Source organism: Eretmochelys imbricata, chromosome 14 (assembly GCF_965152235.1).
Source record: "Eretmochelys imbricata isolate rEreImb1 chromosome 14, rEreImb1.hap1, whole genome shotgun sequence".
Taxonomy (NCBI): domain Eukaryota; kingdom Metazoa; phylum Chordata; order Testudines; family Cheloniidae; genus Eretmochelys; species Eretmochelys imbricata.
The window spans coordinates 42,841,005-42,857,233 of record NC_135585.1 but is presented as its reverse complement, the minus strand read 5'-3'; the positions used below and the strand labels follow the sequence as shown (position 1 = coordinate 42,857,233).

The following is a 16,229-nucleotide window of genomic DNA, read 5'->3' as shown; positions in this document are numbered from 1 at the left end:
TATCCCAGAGTGCTCTATTGTGACCGCTCTGGATAGCACTCTCAACTCATATGCACTGGCCAGGTAGACAGGAAAAGGCCTGCGAACTTTTGAATCTCATTTCCTGTTTGCATGGTCACCTGCAGCTTGCCACGCTGGTCAGAGCTCATCAGCAGAGGGAATTAAAATCAACAAAGGGGGTGGCTTTGCGAGAAACTGAATGGCCCCCTCAAGGATAGAACTCAAAACCTCAAAGATAGAACTCAAAACTGGGTTTGGCAGGCCATTGATTTCACAGAGGGAAGGAGGGAGGGAGGAGAAAATGAATACAAAACAAATCTGGTCTATTTCTTGTTTTGAGCCACTTCATCTATCTTTATACATCTTGCTGGCAGCAGACTGTGCAGTACGACCACTAGCCGTCGTCATCTCCTGGGTGCTCGGCAGAAGATGCTGCAGTATGACTACTGGCCATCATCTTCTGTTGGCTGGAGGTTAAAAGACAGTGCACTGCCTGTAGGACTGAATCGCCACGAGATGAAACTTAAAAGGGAAATGACCTGGCTGAGTCACTCCCATGTTTGCCCAGGCTCCTGATTAAAAGAGCACCCAGGACTATGTCGATGACGGCTACCAGTCATACTGCACTGTCTGCTGCCAAAAGGCAATAATCTGCTGCTGTGTAGCAATGCAGTACCACGTCTGCCAGCACCCAGGAGACACACAGTGACGGTTTGCTGAGCGGGCTCCATGCTTGCTGTGGTATGGCATCTGCACAGGTAACTCAAGAAAAAAGGCGCGAAACGATTGTCTGCCCTTGCTTTCACAGAGGGAGGGAGGGAACGGGGGCCTGATGATATGTACCGAGAACCACCTGCGACAATATTTTAGCCCCATCAGGTGCTGGGATTTCTACCCAGAATTGAGATGGGCAGCGGAGACTGCGGGAACTGTGGGACAGCTACCCACGGTGCAACGCTCCGGAAGTCGACGGTTGCCTCGGTGCCGTGGACTCACTCCGCTGACTACAGGCACTTAGAGCACTTGCCTGGGGACACACACAATCAACTGTATAAAACCGCTTTCTACAAAACCGACTTCTATAAATTCGACCTAATTTCGTAGTGTAGACATACCTTGAGGTTTTTTTAAGGATCCAGTGTCTTTAGATTGTGGGCACAATTTCTGCCAAGCCTGCATCACCAAGTTCTGAGAGGGACCAAATACAGACATCTCCTGCCCTCAGTGCAGAGAGACCTTTCCCCAGAGGACCCTAAGGTGGGACAGACAACTGGGGAACTTTGTAGAAATAGCCGAGCAGCTGAATGTCCCAGCAGCAGCAGGAGGAGGAGATTTGTGCAATGTGCACCAGGAGCCTTTCAAACTCTTCTGTAACCAGGACCAAATGCTCATCTGTGTGATCTGCAGGGAGTCCCAGGCTCACCGCGCTCACAGGGTGGTCCCTATAGAGGAGGCTGACCAGGAGCATAAGGTAGGCCACAGCTGGGCACGACTTTAAGTGAGGAGTTAGTGTGTATGTAAACCCCAGAATGAAGGCGGTGTTATTTCTTTATTAGTCTCATTCCATTATAGATTAGAACTCAGAGTTTAATCTGATCAGGGTTTAAATTCTTATAGAGTATTTCCCAGAGCCCCCCATGCCCTCCTCCAATATGCTATAAAAACTCCAGGGGGGTTGAAGATATTTACCAGAGCTCTTCTCCAGACAGCTCCAGCTGCATTTAAGCCTGAATCTGAAAATCGACCCCCTGTCTCCCATTCTCATCCTCAGGGTTGGCTGCGGTGGCCCATGACTCCAACTCCTCCGGTACCCATGGGGCTCGGGGGTGGCACGGCATCACCGCAGAGGATAGCGTGCAGCTCCTTGTCAAAGCGGCATGTCTGTGGAGTTCCTGTTCCCCCAAAATATCCCCCCAAGCCTTACAGCCCCTTTCCTGGGGAGGCTTGAGAATAAACAAGATGAGCACAGACCAGCCTTGGGTTTTTAGGACCCTAAAAACCCCAATCAGATTTTTTTAAAAACAACAGAACTTTATTAGAAGAACAAAACAAAACAAAGAACTAGCCTTGTAAGATTAGGATGGAAGATAATCTCACAGGCAATTAACTTCAACACATAAAGAATCCCCCTCTAGGCAAAACCTTAAAGTTACCAAAAAAAAACCACCCAAAACAGAAATGCACATTCCCTCCAGCACAGAGAATTTCACAAGCCAAAAAGAAAAGAAAATCGAACGCATCTTCTAGCTAAATTACTTACTAACTCTATAGGAGTTGGATTGCTTGCTTCCTTGATCTGTCTCCAGCAGAGGCATCACACAGACAAAAAAGCCTTCTCTCCCCTCAGATTTGAAAGTATCTTCTCCCCTTATTGTTTTTTCTTGGTCAGGTGCTAGCCAGGTTACTTAAGCTTTTTAACCCCTTACAGGTAAGGAGGAATTCTAGGCTACCCTTAGCTGTATGGTTATGACAGTCTTTCTCCTCATCTCCATGGCAGGGAGATCCCGGCTGGGAGGGGAAGGGAGAGGGGGGAACTTTAGCCAGGCAGAGGAAGCAGCTGGAGAAGTTTCTCTCTCTCCCTTCCCCCACCTGTGGCCCATCAGCTCAGCAGCCAGGGCTGCAGCAGGGAGGAGGGGCTGATCGGGGCTTCTGCTCCTTTGTCTGTGGTTTGCTTAGGCCAGGCAGAGCCAGAGGGTCACTGACCAGCTGATGCTCGGCTGCTGCTGGATCCTTACCCGAGTGATGGGCAGCTGGGTCCTTGGGAGCCAAATGCCCCTGATGAGTGTGGGAATGAGGAAATGGAGGCGTCTCTGATGTCCACTGTGGACATTCATTTGGAGCATTTTCCACACTGAGAACATCTCAGAGGTTACTTCCCTGTGCAGATTTGCAGATGCCTGATGCTCCGGGAGCAGCATGCTGAACTTGATCAATTAGGACAAACTGCAAAGCATGGGGCAGACAATCCCCCAAACTGGTGGATATTCCAATATTTAGATTCACCAAACCAGCAACAAAACACCTTCTATGCCTATCTTACTGGTTACCCAGAAGCCAAAACACAGTTCCCTGAAAGCACAGGTAGCCAATTCTTTTTTTCAAGGTCAAAATTTCCTTGTCAAGCTATAGACAAAGTCCACACTCCAGAGAAAATAATAATAAAGAAACCACAACAGTAATGATAATAGAGAAATGAAAACATTTCAGGGTTCCATTCGAAAGCATCTGGTTGTCTAGATTTGGCCCATGTCTGCCTATTGACTACCCCTGCATTAAAGACACCCAGCCTTGGGCTCCCGCCCAGACAGCCCAGTTAAATATAATGCAGATTACTGAAAATCTTGTTCATCATCTAAAAAGTTCAGCCAACCCCAAAGGATCGGATACATTACCCAAGAAGTTAAGGAATACTTCAGTTCTTACCCAAATACATGCTTACAGCCAATTCTTATTAACTAAAGTAACACTTATTAAAAGAAGAAAAGAGAGAGTCTTGATCATTATACACACAGACATGAATAGAGTCCTTAGGGCAGTTTCACTGCAGGGATGGTGCTTTAGAATTGAAGGGTCCTTTTTCTAATCATTTCATCAGGTTCTTGTCCAGATGTGAGCAAACTATGGCCTGCGGGACCATCCTGCCAGGCCCCCAAGCTCCCGGCATGGCCCCGCTTTGAGCGCCATGGTAAGGGAGCGATGGTGGGGGCAACAGACGTTCGGGGGGTGGTGGTCAGGGGACAGGGAACAGTTGGATGGGGCAGAGGTTCTGGGGTGGGGCGGTCAGGGGTCGACGAACAGGGGGGGTTGGATACGCATGGGAGTCCCGAGGGGCCTGTCAGGGGGTGGGGGTGTGGATAGGGGTCGGGGCAGTCCGGGGACAGGGAGCAGGAGAGGGGTTGCATGGGGGTGGGGTCCTGGGGGGCCTGTCAGGGGGTGGGGGTGTGGATAGGAGTTGGGGCAGTCTGGTGACAGGGAGCGGGGTGGGGTTGGATAGGGGGTGGGGTCCTGGGGGGCCTGTCAGGGGGTGCGGTTGTGGTTAGGGCTCGGGGGGGGAGTCAGGAAAGGGGGGTTGAATAGGGGGTGGGGTCCGGGGGAGGGCAATTTGGGGCAAGAGTCCTGGGTCGGGGTGGTCAGGGGACAAGGAGCAGGGTGAGGTGGATGGGTCAGGGGTTCTGAGGCTGGCAGTCAGGGGGCAGGAAGTGGGAAGGGGCGGATAGGGGGCAGGGGCCAGGCTATTTGGGGAGCACAGCCTTCCCTACCCAGCCCTCGATACAGTTTGACATCCCAATGTGGCCCTCAGACCAAAAAGTTTGCCCACCCCCGTTCTAGTCTAATGTCAAAATCAGGGCAGTTCACTATCAAGGCAGTCCAGATGGGACTGGAGATCTCAGTCTTACGACTCAAACTCCGTCTGAATAAAGCTTGAGAAGATCTGAGAGAAAAGGATCAGGTCCCAAGAGTTTTTATACAGATTTTTGCAGCCTCTCGATGGCACGCAGTCCTGGGGTGAAAAATAGGCTTTTGAAATAACCTTGTAATTCCTAAACATCACCGGCAATTAACTACAGGGATTAACAGAAGGTGATTATCCATTAAGCAGTTCATGGACTGTTTACCACAAACTTTAAAGAGACATGCAGACAAGGACATTATTACACCTAACTTTTATCTAAATGTTAATATTTCCTTTTGATCTCCAAGTTAACAGAATACAGCCCTAGAGAGGAACTGTTTGATTACATTGTTAACCTCTAACAAGACATAGGTAAACACAGACTACTATGGTTACCATCTTCCAATTCTTTAGGAATACAAGTTTACATTTCAAAGCTCAAGCCTATAGAACATGCAATGGCCCTAAATACCATTTGCACACTTAGAAGCATGTTTCTAAAGGTTGAACCTAGATCAATTAGCCTGCAAGTTGCTTCACCCTTTCTGGCCATGGGTCACAGAAGTTTAAATGCTGTGTGGATTCTCCCATGCTTAATGAGGTGTGATCTCAGTGTGAAACTTTTCCCACAATCCAAGCACTTATGGGGTCTCTCTCCTGTGTGGATTTTCCAATGATGAACAAGGGATGATCTCCATGTGAAACTTTTCCCACAGTCCAAGCACTTATGGGGTCTCTCTCCTGTGTGGATTCTCCAATGATTAACAAGGCCTGACCTCCATATGAAACTTTTCCCACAGTCCAAGCACTTATGGGGTCTCTCTCCTGTGTGGATTCTCCAATGATTAACGAGGCCTGACCTCCATATGAAACTTTTCCCACAGTCTAAGCACTTATGGGATCTTCCTCCTGTGTGGATTCTCTGATGTGTAACAAGGCCTGATTTATCTGTGAAACTTTTCCCACAGTCCAAGCACTTATGGGGTCTCTCTCCTGTGTGGATTCCCTGATGTTTAACAAGGACTGATTTCTGTGTGAAACTTTTCCCACAGTCTAAGCACTTATGGGGTCTCTCACCCGTGTGGATTCTCTGATGTCTTATAAGGTCTGACTTCCAAAGGAAACCATTTCCGCAGCAGAGGCATTTATAAGGTCTCTCTCCTGTGTGGGTTGCCTGATGTGAAACAAGGGCAGATCTCTGTATGAAACTTTTCCCACAGTCCAAGCACTTATGGGGTCTCTCACCTGTGTGGATTCTCTGATGTCTTATAAGGTCTGACTTCCAAAGGAAACCATTTCCGCAGTAGAGGCATTTATAAGGTCTCTCTCCTGTGTGGATTCCCTGATGTGAAACGAGGGTAGATCTCTGTTTGAAACTTTTCCCACACTCCAAGCACTTATGGGGTCTCTCACCTGTGTGGATTCTCTGATGTCTTATAAGGTCTGACTTCCAAAGGAAACCATTTCCGCAGCAGAGGCATTTATAACGTCTCTCACCGGTGTGGATTCTCTGATGCGTAACAAGGCCTGATTTCTTTGTGAAACTTTTCCCACAGTCTAAGCACTTATGGGGTTTCTCTCCTGTGTGGATTCTCTGATGCGTAACAAGGCCTGATTTCTTTGTGAAACTTTTCCCACAGTCTAAGCACTTATGGGGTTTCTCTCCTGTGTGGATTCTCTGATGCGTAACAAGGCCTGATTTCTTTGTGAAACTTTTCCCACAGTCTAAGCACTTATGGGGTCTCTCTCCTGTGTGGGTTCTCTGATGTCTAATTAGTGCTGACTTTGAGTAGAAAGATTTCCAGCACTTGAGGCATTGAGAGGGTTTCTCGCCTGTGTGGCTTCTCCCATGGTTATTCAGGTCTGAGCGATCAATGAAGCTTTCGCCATGGTCCAAGCATTGAAGGGGTTTCTCTCCAGTGTGGATTGTCTGATGTGTCACAAGGTGTGATCTCAGAATGAATCCTTTCCCATAGTTGAGGCACCGATAGGGTTTCTCTTCATTGGGATTTCTCTGCTGGGCTGTGGGATCCTTGTGTCCTCCACCACCTATAATAGATTCATCAACTTCCCCAGGAACGTCCTCATGATGATTCCCATCTTCACTCTCACTCACTCTCTTAGCACCTGCTGGGAGAGAGACAATCCAGACAGGAGTCATCGTGCTGGGGAGAAAGAGGAATAGCACAGAGGGAAAACCCAACACACTAAAGTTGTGAAGAATCAGCAATTGGATTTTGACTCCACTTCCCACCCAAACACTCACAGGGAAGGAAAGTTGGGAAGGAAGCTCCAGCAGCTCACAGGGTGGGTGGAATGGCGTGAGCGATATCTGCTGACTACGGCCCTGCCCTGGCTGAGATGAGGAAGATCAGAGGGCGCTTAATCACACCACACATTTGGGATTCTCAACTTTTTCCTTCATTCACCACATGGTTTCTGTGTCAGTCCTCACCTGTGCGGGTGCCTCTCGGGATCTCTCTTTCCTCAGAGGCCTGGAGATCCGGGACCCACAACTCTTCCCCTCGTTCCAGCTGGGCGATCAGCTCAGGCTTGGGAATGGGAAACCCTGCGCAGGGGATGAAATCAGACCAGATCAGGGTGCATGGAGAATTGAGAGAGTCTGTCACAAAGGGCATTCCATGTCCCAGTGCTGTGCTGGGGGAATGTGGAATCCAAGGGGACGGGAACATGGTCACTGAACCCCCTTGGGAGAGGCAGACATCTGGGGAGGTGAGGGGAATTGTCACACCCTCACTAGGAGTTTGCAGGATCTGTGCATTCTGCGGGCCTTGCTGACAAACACACAGCTCTAGAATTAAACCCCTGCCTCCTTCTAAACCTGCAGAGCCCAGAGCCCTCCCCATGGCGAGAGCTAGACCCAAGGAGGGAGATGAACAGAGATGCTGTGTGTGAATGAGAAATAATAGACAGGACACTTCATGAGTTCTGCCCCACTGAAAGCTGGAGGTGGGTGGGAATGGTTTCGCCTGTCCATTAGGTTTTGACACTGTGGTCCCATTGGAGAGGGTACAGAGATGCAAATCTCTCTCGCCGCAACTGTGGACTATGGGACAAATTCTCCTCCAATCTAACTGACCAGGGAAGAACGTAACCAGAGTCAGAAATGCAGGCCCTACACTTTCTAATAACCGAGGGAACGGGAATCGCTTACCCAGCGAGGTCACCGTCTCGTAGTTATCCTGCATGACGTCCCTGTACAGGGCTCTCTGACCGGGGTCCAGGAGAGCCCCCTGCCCCTGGGTGAAATACACAGCCACCTCCTCGAAGGTCACCGGCATCTGGAACAACAAAAGTCCCCCACTCAGCACCTGCTGCTCCAGCCACAATCCCACTAGTCACGGGAAAGGAAGAAAAAAAAGCTCTGGGAGGGCCAGAGAAGCAGAATCCCTCTCCCACCCTGCAGCAGCCATGTGGCTTCAGGGGGTGGGAGAAGGTGAGAGCTCCTTGTCCCCCCAGCACACAGAGCAGGGCAGGGTCTTCTAATTTCCCACATGCCTGCCAGCCACAGGCAGATACGGGAAGCAGAGCTCTGAGCCGGGGACAGGGACAGGAATCCCAACAGCTTCCCTTCGTATTTCACAGCAGCCTCTGGCCAGTGGAGTCAGGCTCCAGCACTGGGAGTCTGGAAAATGTTCCAAGCCCTGTTTCCTGTTTCATAAATGAGGAAAGATCCCCTGCTGCCAATGGGCCTATTCAGAAAAGCAGCAGGTGTGAGGATGCAGATATGCAGGCCTGGCTGTAAAGGCCGATACTCTAAGAATTTAGGTGTATTCTTATCACTTGGCTAGTTCTAGTGGTATAAAAGAAAGAATCAAAATCACTGTCTGCGGGTGGAAGGGCCTTCTCTTACTGTGACAGTCTGAGGCCCTGTGCTTAGGCTAAGGCCTTTGGCTAAGCAGCAGAGGCAGCCATAAGCCGGGAAGCGACCGGTCACCTCCTCACATTTCAACCTAGTCACATTGAAATAAGGTGCTATTGGGCTGTTAGGAATACAATCCTCTCCTGATAATGCCCATCGCCTCCAGAGAAAGGGAAGTGCCTAGAAAATGTAAAAGGAAACTTAGTTTGATAGCATCCTGTCTGGCAAGAACCCACTTATCAATAGCTGGGATGGGAAATCCTCACTTCTCTATTGTTTTGTCATTATAGTTCCCACTTTGCTATTGTTTATTTGCATGGTCTCGGTCTGGTTCTGAGATTGTTTCGTCTGCTGTATAATTAATTTTGCTGGGTGTAAACTAATTAAGGTGGCACGATATAATTGGTTACATACTCATGTTACAATATGTTAGGATTGGTTAGTTAAATTTCAGGAAAATGATTGGTTAAGCTATAGCTAAGCAGAACTCAAGTTTTACTATCTAGTCTGCAGTCAATCAGGAAGTGAGTGTGGGGGGGGTGGGGAAACTGCAATCATGTTTGGCTAAGGGCAGGAATGGGAACAGGGACACAGGCAAGGCTCTGTGGTGTCAGAGCTGGGAAGGGGGATACTAAAGAAGGAAACTGGAAGCATGCTTGCAGGAAGTTCACCCCAATAAACATTGAATTGTTTGCACCTTTGGACTTCGGGTATTGTTGGTCTCTGTTCATGCGAGAAGGACCAGGGAAGTAAGTGGTGAAGGAATAAGCCCCCTAACAGCAGGTTTATCACACCCTGTTTCCTCCCTGCCTCTCCCTTCCTCTCCTCCCCCCAGCAGCTCCCTTAAAATCCCCTACCTGAGCTGGCTCCATCATGGCCATTTTCCTTCCCTTTCTCCTGGAAGATGGGTTGATCTGGAGCGAAATCTGGACGTGATTCCTCAGCCTGTCAGGGTGAGAGGGGCGATGGGGGAGGTTTCAAAAGGGGCTTGAGTCCATTTCGCACCCCGATTCCCCCCCTCCAGACTCTTTCCCTTGAGTCAGACGCTCTGGACTTTGCCATGCTGGGAAGAAACCCAGTTAGGTTATTACCACCCAAGCCAGCCCCCTCCCAGCAGAACTGAACCCACCGGGACACTTTGAAACTCTCCCTGTAACAGTGTCTCTGAGCCAAATGCTGGAAAAAGAGCAGAATCAGAGAAGCCACTTTTGGGGATTCCCTCTGACACTGTCCCCAAAGGCAGCGCATGTCCCTCCACTCTACAAGCAACGCAGTGATTCCAGGCAGTCAGCAACTGGCTTTTCCTCTCTCAGCTCCTCTCCTTGTGCTCAGGAGAGTCAGTCTGCCCGGGATAATGCAGGGAATGGATCTGGGCAGATCTGGGAACTTCTCTTCCTGCTGCTCCTTCCAGTCTCTCCACTCTCCCTTTTTATCATCTTCCCTCTCCCTGGAGAACTGGTGACTGCTCCATTGACGTGGGCCTTTGCTCTCCTTAGGGAGATCAGCCACTGACACTGCTAACAGGGGTTTGAACCCTAGCAGTATCCATGAGGACAGCAGCTCTGGGACTCACAGACACACGGGGAGCCCCTCCCTCCTGTACTTCAAACTCGCCAGCAGGTCCCTGAAAGGGGCCCTTTGTGCAGAGTCACTTTCCCGCCATGTGGAGGAGCAGAAACTGCTCCCTGTAGGAATTTGCTACTTAGGGTGCACTGAGCATGCTGATGTGAACTGAGCACTCTCAGTAACATCTGCTGAAGTCACTGCCCTTCACCCTGCCCTTATTACCCATAAGATTCTGCAGACTGTTTTTACAGGGGTTAAAAAGGAGGAAAGGGGGCAAATCGGAGGAGGGAGGTGTTGGCCAGATTCTGAGCAGGGGGCAAAAATTCATTGGTCAGGAGGGTCAAACAGCTGGAAGCAGGGTTAGGATAGGGCCTGAAGGGCAAAATCAGGGATGTGGGGGAAGGAGCTGGGGCTAAGCCCAGGGGTGAGGCGCTGCCAGAAGGTAATAGAGGGTAAAACCCTGGCAGGGGCAGATGGGGTATGAGTTACGCCGGTGGACTGAGACATCAGTGTTTCCAAAAATAGGGTGTGTGTTGGGGAGGGAGAGGGTCTTTTTTTATTTCTCCTCTCACAGACAGCTCCTGTCAGCATGGGCTTCCCAGGGCTGGGTTCTTAAAGGCATCCCAGTGACTAGCCACTGGAGCTCCTCTCTGTCTGATGTAACCTACTAAGGTGCTGCAGGAGACTTAATTCAGTGAAACAGGGACTTCCATCCCCCCTCACCCCATCCTTTCCCCGCCCCACAGTGATCAACTAGTTACCCGCAGTGTTGCCAATTTAGTCATTGGTTGGAAATTGCAATAGAAATTGAAACATTAATACACACTTTAAAATACACATACAGTGTATGATCAAATACTTGTACCTGAAAGTATAATAGGTTTGAAACGTCTGAACAAAGATTGGCTTCCTCACACAGCCGTTGTTTTTTCTGACAACGTCGGCACATTGGTTTCGGCAATGTTGGCCAACCTTATCATTTAAAATGATGATTTGTAAACAAGGTGTGAATGAGCTCTCCCCTGACAGCGAGTGATGAGCCAGGGGTAGGGGGAAGGCTTCAGGACCAGACTGTATTTACATGAACTCACCTACTCTGCCGAGGTAGAGACAGAGCTGTGGGGCCCAAGTGATCAATTTTGGCTGGTGTCGGGAGTTTCTGTACTAAACATTTTTATTATATTATAATTAATTTTTGCATAAGAATGTAAGAACAGCCAGACTGGGTCAGACCGAGGGTCCATCTAGCCCAGTACTCGGTCTTCCGACAATGGCCAAGGCCAGAGGCTTCACAGGGAATGAACAGAACAGGCAATTATTGAGTGACCATCCCCTGCCGTCCACTCCCAGTTTCTGGAAAACAAGAGGCTCTCAGAGCATGGGGTTGCATCCCTGCCCATCCTGGCTAATAGCCATTGATGGACACATCCTCCATGAATTGATCTCGGTCTCTTTTGAATCCTATTCTAGTTTTGGCCTTCACACCCCCCACCCCGGCAAACAGTTCCAGAGGTTGACTGTGTGTTGTGTGAAGAAGTCCTTCCTCATGTTTGTTTTAAACCTGCTGCCTATTAATGTCATTGGGTGACCCCTTGTTCTTGGTTACGTGAGGGAGCTTATTCACTTTCTCCACACCAGTCAAGATTTTATAGATCTCTATCATATCCCCTCTTAGTCCTCTCTTTTTCAGGCTGAAAAGTCCCAGTCTTTTTAACCTCTCCTCCTGTGGAAGCTGTTCCACACCCCTCATCATTTTAGTTACCTTCTCTGTACCTTTGCATGCAGTATTCAAGATGTGAGCGTTCCATGGATTTATAAAGTAAAAGTGGAGGAGCTTGGTTTTCCAGACTGACTAGCAAAGCCAATGCTGACAAACTATATGAAAAGGCTGCAAAACACCAATCCTCTGGACTGCATCGACATGCAGAAAGCCTCATAAGCCAGTCACTGCCAAAGCCAATCTGAGAAGAATTTAGTGAGGTGTTAAGAATGCTGGAGACACACCACAGTTTATGCGAACAAACATGGCTGTCACATCACACTTTCTCTTTAAGCAAGAATTACCACATGCTACAAACTGGGGGCCAATGTTAAGTGCACTGTCCAGCTGAAAAGTAAAGTACATTGACTTGATTCTTACATCTCTACAACAACAACTTTTGGATTCTATCAACCTCTACGTTGTTTTTACAGATGCCTGTCTTACAAAACACCGACAGTTGAGTGGAGTGAGGCACTCCCAGCAACAGGGCTGCCATATGATCAGGACAGAATAGCGAATATGAACAAAGAGTGGAATATCACATGATGAACAAATGAAGATTTGATTTCAGCTTCATCATCATCACAAATGGTTCAAACCAATTTTTGTGCTGTGTTTCCTGGGATGAAAGAAGTAGGAATTCACCTCTTCCTACTCTCAGTCACAAGAGCTACAGCTGAGTGTTCTTGTTCCTCATTGAATAGAACTGTGTGTTCTGAAAGAAGTCATCTTCTGCCTGATCATGAGCATATCTTGAAGGAAGGAAGTATCTGACACATGAGAAGCCTCCAAAAATGAATGCCGTGCATTTGAGAAGTTCATTAACAGAGTTTGCACAGTAGGCTTGTATAGAAAACTTTAATTTGTGTGAGGATTTAAAAATGAGCTAAATCTAATAAAATGGTTGTGAAACATTTTTCAGTTTTTACTATGGTGCCATACAGCCCACCTTCACCCTAACAATCTCACCAGTCATCGGTCTTCCCCCCTCCCTCCAGAGGAGGAGAAGGTGATACATCTTCGAGCAATGGTGGTAGGTGCGGTGATTGTGCTGGTGGACGCCAGGGGAAGCCCTGGGGCCACCAGGAGCACTGGGGAGTGAGGGTTGCCCTCACCAGTACAGAATAGGTGTAGCAGCATACACTCCACACAGTGCATGGCTCCTCTGGGCTGCTCAGGACAGCTGGCAGTGCCTTCTGCCCCACCCATTTGCCATCAGGGTATTTCAAGAGCAGCAACATTGCGGCTTCCACATGCATGGGAGTGTTTGGGGAGGGAAAGGACTTTTTGGCCCCCTTCTCACCTCCACCACCACTAATGGCTCTGTGTGATGGCAGCCATATTTTGACCCTGTAACAAATAGATAGGAATTGTTTCTGCCAGGAAAAAAGTCAGGTGAGCATAGGTGGTCCTCAGTAAGGGAAACAGGAAATCCAACACACTTCTCTCTCCTTTCTACCCAGCCCCCAGAGACTAAAATACATCTGCATGAAGACAAACCCATCTGGCTCATCTTTACCCTACAGATTTCAAAATCTCTGTCTGAACAAGCCCTTTCATCGCCAGTGAGACATTACCCCAGGAGCTGGCTGGAATCTACCCTCCCTTGGATCAGAACCTTTCTCAGTCAAGGCAACAGGACAAGGGCATTGCTACCTGGGCCTGCCCGCTGAGCCAATGAACGGTCAGAGATCACACCAGCCCAGAGTTTAAATTATCCTCCATGTGTCCCGCGTCCCACTACAATGAATCCTACCCACAGGTCACTTGCACGGAAATATCAATATCAGGATGCTACATTGTTAGCACAGTAAGTGATGCTGCAAAACAAGTGATGTTTAAATGACCTCACTATTTTTTTACAATCCTCTATTAAGAGGGAATTGATACATCTGTACACCAGGCAAGGTCATTTGGAAGCCGACGACTTTATGCTTCCATCCCTTGCCACTGTCAAGTTTTAGCAAATTACGACAAGTCAGCCCATAAGAACAATGTTCTTCGGTATGAGTAACTGCTACTGTTAACAATTTGCTACCTCTGTCCCAGAAGACAGGAAAGGTAACTAGTTGCAAATTTCCACAGATAGCAGTTTCTCACACCCTATAGTGTGAGAAACTGCTATCTGTAGAAATTAGCTAAGTCAGATAGCAGTTTTTAGCAAAGTAGGACTTGTCTGCTACTGTTAAGGAAAAGCTAACATACGTTTCCAAACAACATTTTCTCAGGAACCCTGATAAAGTTTGGTGGTGGCAGTGGAAGTCCAAGGGCAAAGGGTAAAATAGTTTGTACCTGGGGAAGTTTTAACCTAAGCTGGTAAAAGTAAGCTTAGTAGGTTTTCATTCAGGTCCCCACATCTGTACCCTAGAGTTCAGAGTGGGGAAAGAACCTTGACATGACCTTGAAAGAACCGAGCTGGGCACTGAGGAGGCTTTAACAAAGGTCACTCCTCTGCTGGATAAGCAGCAGCTTCTCAGTTTGGGTTCCCAAGTCAAAATGCAGGAGGCAGCTTCTGATCCAGGCAGCTCAACTCCAGAGCTGTATCCTGAGCAGAGAGAGACACACACCAGCCTCCTGGTGCCTCAGCCTAGATTCGAACTGTGCGTGACCTATCAGGTATAATTCGCAACAGTTTTGGCGATCCAGATGGGCCTCTAGGCTCACCCAGCCGGCACAGGGTGAGTTCACCTTTGAGAACTCCGAGGAGTGGGAGCGTGGGCCGTCGCTTAGGCAATAAGGTGGCACATTTGGTGTCCTTTTTGGTAGCCCATTATGGGTTCTCGGCACAGTGTAAGGGGACCCCTTTGGCTGAAATTCTCAAGAATTGGAGAAATATTGCTGGTACCTATGGGTTAGGTAAAAAGAAAGCTGTAATTTTATGTAAGGTTGAGTGGCCAGCACTAACAACTCAAACACCTATCGAATGGCCACCGGATGGGTCCTTTGCTGGGGAAAAATTAACAGCGCTTAGGAGGAGGCTGGAGGATAAAGCCCAGATGGATTCTTGGTATGTATGGGACAACTGGGCTTATGCGCGTGCAAAAGGACGTTCTCTTTCCGCCTCCTTTTCTTATCTGTCTCAGGGATCTCCTGCTCCGCTCTGTGCTATGCCTGCTTCTGCCCCTCCTCCGGCTTACCCTCAGCTTTCTGACTTATGCCCGTCACCTCCTTGCGTGCCACCCCCCAACCTGTACGGGCCCGCTATTGACCAGCCGGTTGCTCTGCAAGCTCCCCTCATTCAACAACCCCTTGTTACCCATGGTACAGACGGCACTGAACGGCTAGCCTTCCCCTATGTTCACCGCCCCTTTGGCCCAGGCAATTTAGTAACATGGCAACAGCAGATGCCCTGCCTGCATGACAATCCAGAGAGGGTACTGCAAAACATTCGGTCTGTATTCACTGCGTTTAATCCTACATGGGGAGATGTCCAGGTAATCCCGGACACACTTTTTACCCCTGACGAAAAATATTCGATTCTGGATGCTAATCGGCGCTGGGCAGGGGAGGATAGTACCCGGACTTCTTGGCCCCTGACTGATCCCAATTGGAATCCTAATCTGACCGATTATATGGGCCTTTTAAAGGTGGGTAAAAGCGGCCTTTTAGAAGCTATAAGCAAAGCTGGTAGTAAAACAGCTAACTGACCTAAAATCTGCGAATGCCAGCAAGAGCTTACTGAGCACCCCTCCGCCTTTTTGGCTCGGTTGTCCAAACAAGTTCGTGTATATGGCGGCGGTATAAACCCTGAGGCGGAGGAAAGCTGTCCTATGATGGTTTCCTTTTATGTCGATCAAGCAACATCAGATATAAAAAAATATTTTTCTAAACATGTTCCCAATTGGCCAGGAAAACCCCTCCATGAGGTAGTTCGCCTGGCCACCTTTGTGTTTAACGGCAGGGACGAGGAGAAAGCAAAGGAAAAATGTAAACAGAAGAAGGAAGAAGGAAGTATGTTAGCTGCTGCCTTGCAGGTTCCTTTGGGAAACTAGCATTGGCAAAGGCGCGGAGAGATGAGAGGAAGGGGGCATGGACGAGGGACAGGCGGAGGGGGAGGCTGGGGTAAGTGAGGGACGGAAATTGTAATTATTGTAAGCAAGCAGGGCACTGGAGGAGGAAGTGTCCTCTGCTTCCTGGAGGGGCTCCTTGGACCCCCAGTGTTGTTGACCCCCAGTGACTAGAGGCGGAGGTTTTGGGAACCTTGGGAGAGTTGGAATGGGATTTGGGGTTACAGTCGCAAATTTATTTGAAAGTTGGGGAACAGCTTGTGCCTTTTTTAGTAGATACTGGGACCACCCTCTCCACTTTAACTTGTGTTCCGGGCTCTCTATCCGATACCAAAGTTTGGGTGCAGGGTATAGAGGGCAATCCATGCCCATCTCCCTTATCCTACCCTGTCCCTGTTGAGCTTGGCTCTTTAAAGTTGTCACATAGGTTTGTTGTAATGCCGGAGGGCCCCGTGAACTTCCTCGGGCGGGATGTGCTGGGCAAACTGGGGGCACACATATATTGTGCCCCCGAGGGGCTCCGCATGTCCGTCCCGGACTCGGCGGTTGCTTCTCTTATGGCATCGGTTATCCCTGTTCCTGGTGTGCCCTCTGAATTGTCCAGTGTTCCCCACAGTT

General features: G+C 48.9%; 1 protein-coding gene across 2 annotated transcripts; it reads right to left on the bottom strand.

The window, feature by feature from the left end:
* Positions 1–4,168: 4,168 nt before the first annotated feature.
* Positions 4,169–9,203, bottom strand: LOC144274367 (uncharacterized). 2 transcript variants are annotated; one of them, XM_077833141.1, is made up of 4 exons: positions 9,134–9,203; positions 7,569–7,695; positions 6,849–6,962; positions 4,169–6,523 (listed from the first exon to the last, which is right to left on the bottom strand). In XM_077833141.1, the coding sequence occupies exons 1-4, from the start codon at positions 9,155–9,157 to the stop codon at positions 4,950–4,952; spliced, it is 1,839 nt and encodes a 612-aa protein (XP_077689267.1). In that variant the 5' UTR covers positions 9,158–9,203; the 3' UTR covers positions 4,169–4,949. The 2 variants fall into 2 exon arrangements, with proteins under 2 accessions (XP_077689267.1, XP_077689268.1); XM_077833142.1 differs by having other exon boundaries at positions 4,169–6,520.
* Between the last annotated feature and the right edge of the window lie 7,026 nt (positions 9,204–16,229).